The sequence below is a fragment of the Anneissia japonica genome, unplaced genomic scaffold (assembly GCF_011630105.1).
Source record: "Anneissia japonica isolate Jap-2015-1 unplaced genomic scaffold, ASM1163010v1 scaffold2030_len652032_cov178, whole genome shotgun sequence".
Taxonomy (NCBI): Eukaryota; Metazoa; Echinodermata; class Crinoidea; order Comatulida; family Comatulidae; genus Anneissia; species Anneissia japonica.
In genome coordinates, this window is record NW_022705472.1 from 643,918 (window position 1) to 647,515 (window position 3,598).

Below are 3,598 nucleotides of genomic sequence, written 5' to 3' on the forward strand. Positions count from 1 at the left end.
CCTGTGACGTTCACAAACTGTTGTCCCAGACTCTTTAGGTAAAGCTATGAAAATTGATTTCAACATTTCTTCAGGAACATTTTCTGTGTTTTCTGCATTGTATACAATGTTTGCTATTTCTGTGATCTCTTCTATTCCAAAATCATCTAACGCATTAACTAATTCAAATGCGATGTTATCACTTCCCGTAGCTTTTCCACTTTTCATTTGATCCATTGCATTTTTTATTTCTGTTGATGTTATTGCTCTTCCCTCCATCGGCTTTCTTATTACTGGTCTTTCTTTCCTTCCATCATCAGCATAGAGACCCTTTATGTAATTAGTCCACCTCTTCTTTACTGCTACCTCATCCATCAGAACTAAGCCATCTTCATCTTTAATACAGCTAGTCAGATTTTTCTTTCTTTTGTATGTAATTTGTCTAACTTTATCATGCATTATTTGTACATCCTTCTTTTCAAGATCTTCAATTTCTGCACAACACGCGTCCAGATACTCTTCCTTTGCTGTTTTACACATCTTTCTAATTTCTTTATTCACTTTGTTATACTTTCCTTGATTACCTTTTGCTAACCTTCTCTCTTCCATCTTTTCCAGTATCTCACTAGTCATAAATTTTCCTGTAAAATTACCGTCAAAATACTGGCAACCAGGACGCCTTCATCAATGCATTCTTTAAAAACTTCCATGCATGTGTATCTTCAGATGGTGACTTTCTTTGATATTGATCTTTAAAATTTTGGCAAAAATTTTTCTTGATATCATTTCCACTTTTCAAAAGTTTTGATTGAAATTGATTAGTAACATTTTTCTGCTTTCTTCGATGAACTTTCTTTAACCTCATTTTGAATTTTCCACTGAGCAGTATATGGTCAGTGTTGCAATCAGCACCTGGATACGTCCTTACTCTTTTCACAGCGTTTCGAAATCGTTCTTTAATCATTATAAAGTCAATCTGGTTCCGGCAGCCATCTCCTGGACTCTTCCATGTATACAAATTTCTTGGATGGTGTTTGAAATGTGTGTTTGTTACAATCATTCGGTTTTCTCTGCACCACTCCACCTGTCTCTTATACTCTGCACCACTCCACTAACCTCTCGCCTCGTGCGTTTCTCTGACCTAGTCCATACTTTCCAACAATTTTGCCTTCTTCATTTTGTCCAATTTTCGCATTGAAATCTCCCATGACTATTGTTATGTCATGAGATTTGCATTGTTTCATTGCCTCCTCTAATTGATCATAGAATTTATTTATTTCATCATCGTTGCAGTCAGTTGTAGGGGCATAACATTGTATCACAACTGTATCAAACGGATTGCACCGAAGTTGTACTAGCATGATTCTGTTAGAGATACACTAGACGCCGGCGATACTTTTAGCACTTTCTTGATCGAGAAATATACCCACTCCATGCTCATGCTTATTTTCTGTTCCACCCGAGTATATAAATGTGGCCCCTTATGATATGACTTTCCCTGCTCCAGGCCATCTCACTTCGCACACACCCAGGATGTTGATGCTTAACCGTCTCATTTCTTTTAAGATATTGTCCATTTTTCCACTTTGATACATCGTTCTTACATTCCAAGTCGAGATGTTTGATATTGTTGTATTTACTTTAGAATAGATATTATTTCAGAATTTCACAATTTCAACAAAATTATTCATATCTATTACTGAAATAGTTCTTACAAAATTCTAGAGCAGTACCTTTAAGACCATAACATTTGAGCTTGAGAACCGAGGTGTCATGATGTCGAAAGCTTTAGAAAGGTAAATGTATAATATGCATATTTAGGGGTGTATGTTTGTTATCAACTTCATAAATTAATCTTTCGACTGTTTCCAATGCAGCCGTACTATCATAGTAAATGTTTTTGCTATAAAAATAGTTATGCTGCAATTGATAAAAAAAAAATCTTTTCAAAAACTGGTAGTAACATCAGCATGCATTATTGCTTTAAATAACCAATAATATATACAATAACAATAGAGGACCCAAGTGGTATCCTATGGGTTATCCACTTTAGAATAGATATTATTTCAGAATTTCACAATTTCAACAAAATTATTCATATCTATTACTGAAATAGTTCTTACAAAATTCTAGAGCAGTACCTTTAAGACCATAACATTTGAGCTTGAGAACCGAGGTGTCATGATGTCCAAAGCTTTAGAAAGGTAAATGTATAATAGGCATATTTAGGGGTGTATGTTATCAACTTCATAAATTAATCTTTCAACTGTTTCCAATGCAGCCGTACTATCATAGTAAATGTTTTTGCTGTAAAAATAATTATGCTGCAATTGATTAAAAAAAAATCCTTTCAAAAACTGTTTTAAAGAAAGTTATATCAATTAAAATCCATGTAATCTTTGTACGTCGGAAGGTAGTGGTTTACCAGTTTGCAAATGTACCGGAACTGGCTGCACATGCATCTGCAGTGGCGGATCCAGGAATTTGAAATGGAGGAGGCAAGGAGAGACTTTCACAGAAGGAGGGTCTATACCACCTGCAGATACCAGATTATGGCACATGGACGGAAACAGCAATCTCAGACTTTTAATAAATTTTAATATTTTCTCTTTTTTTCTCCATTTTTTAAAATTTTGCAAAATTTAGGGTGAATGGTGGAGGAAGGCTGGGTCGGCTGGGCTCCCCCTAAATCCACCACTAAGATTTCAAACTCCGGGTAGAATTTTAACAAAAGTTTACTAAATATATAATCATAGAAAAGTGTAAAGGCATTTGAGTGAATCGACCAAATATCACGATCGAAGTCATAAAAAGACAAAATATCACATCATAAAAAGGAATTAATTTTTACTTTCTTCATTGTAGCAACTATTGTCATTATCATTATTAGTATTGTTTTTTTTTAAATAATAGCACTGTATTTTTTATTGTTTATTATTATAGTGTTTTAAAAGGAAAATATTGGTAGTTTATAAAAACTGTTTCAAATTTAGACATATTTTATAGAAATGGAATTTACACTAATAATAAATTTGTACAAATACAGATACTGAGGCGCCAATTCTCAGCTGTCCTGCCGACATCATTCAAGCCACGGATCCAGGCCAGATAGCAGCCACCGCAACTTGGAGTGACCCAACAGTCATTGACAATGTTGATATGTTTCTGCCAGCCTTTTGTATTCCTCCATCTGGTTCGCTATTTAATGTTGGTTCAAATAAAGTTGTTTGTCAAGCTTCAGATTTGTCTGGAAACGTGGGCAGCTGTACGTTCAATGTAGTCAAAGGTAATATTGAGTCTTATCTAGTTAATCTTTAAATGTTTGTATTTCTATCTGTTACCTGGCCATCGAGCTTTGAACTTTATTGAACAACGCTTTTATAACAGTGGCACACGACATATAGAAGGTGCGTTCAAACAATATATAAGATTGTAACTTAAAACCACAAAAATACAAGAAAAAGAATGAAAATTAAAAAACAAAACAAGTAATAATTAGTTCAGAAAGAGCAATATTAAAAAATAAAATTAAAACCTAATGAATTAACAACACAGGACAAAGAAAACTAAATACAAGAAAAGATACTGAACAGCCCCCCCCCCGCACCCCCCCCCACCC

At 34.4% G+C, this 3,598-nt stretch overlaps 1 protein-coding gene across 1 annotated transcript in view; it reads left to right on the forward strand.

Annotated features, from left to right (window-relative positions):
* The window catches only part of LOC117105512 (hyalin-like), a gene marked incomplete at its 3' end in the record, with an annotated part of 20,977 nt that overhangs the window by 12,132 nt on the left and 5,247 nt on the right, over positions 1 to 3,598 (forward strand). Inside the window, exon 8 of the mRNA XM_033246674.1 lies at positions 3,026 to 3,265. Coding sequence (XP_033102565.1) covers positions 3,026 to 3,265 — 240 coding nt within the window. The remainder of the gene's footprint in view (positions 1 to 3,025; positions 3,266 to 3,598) is intronic.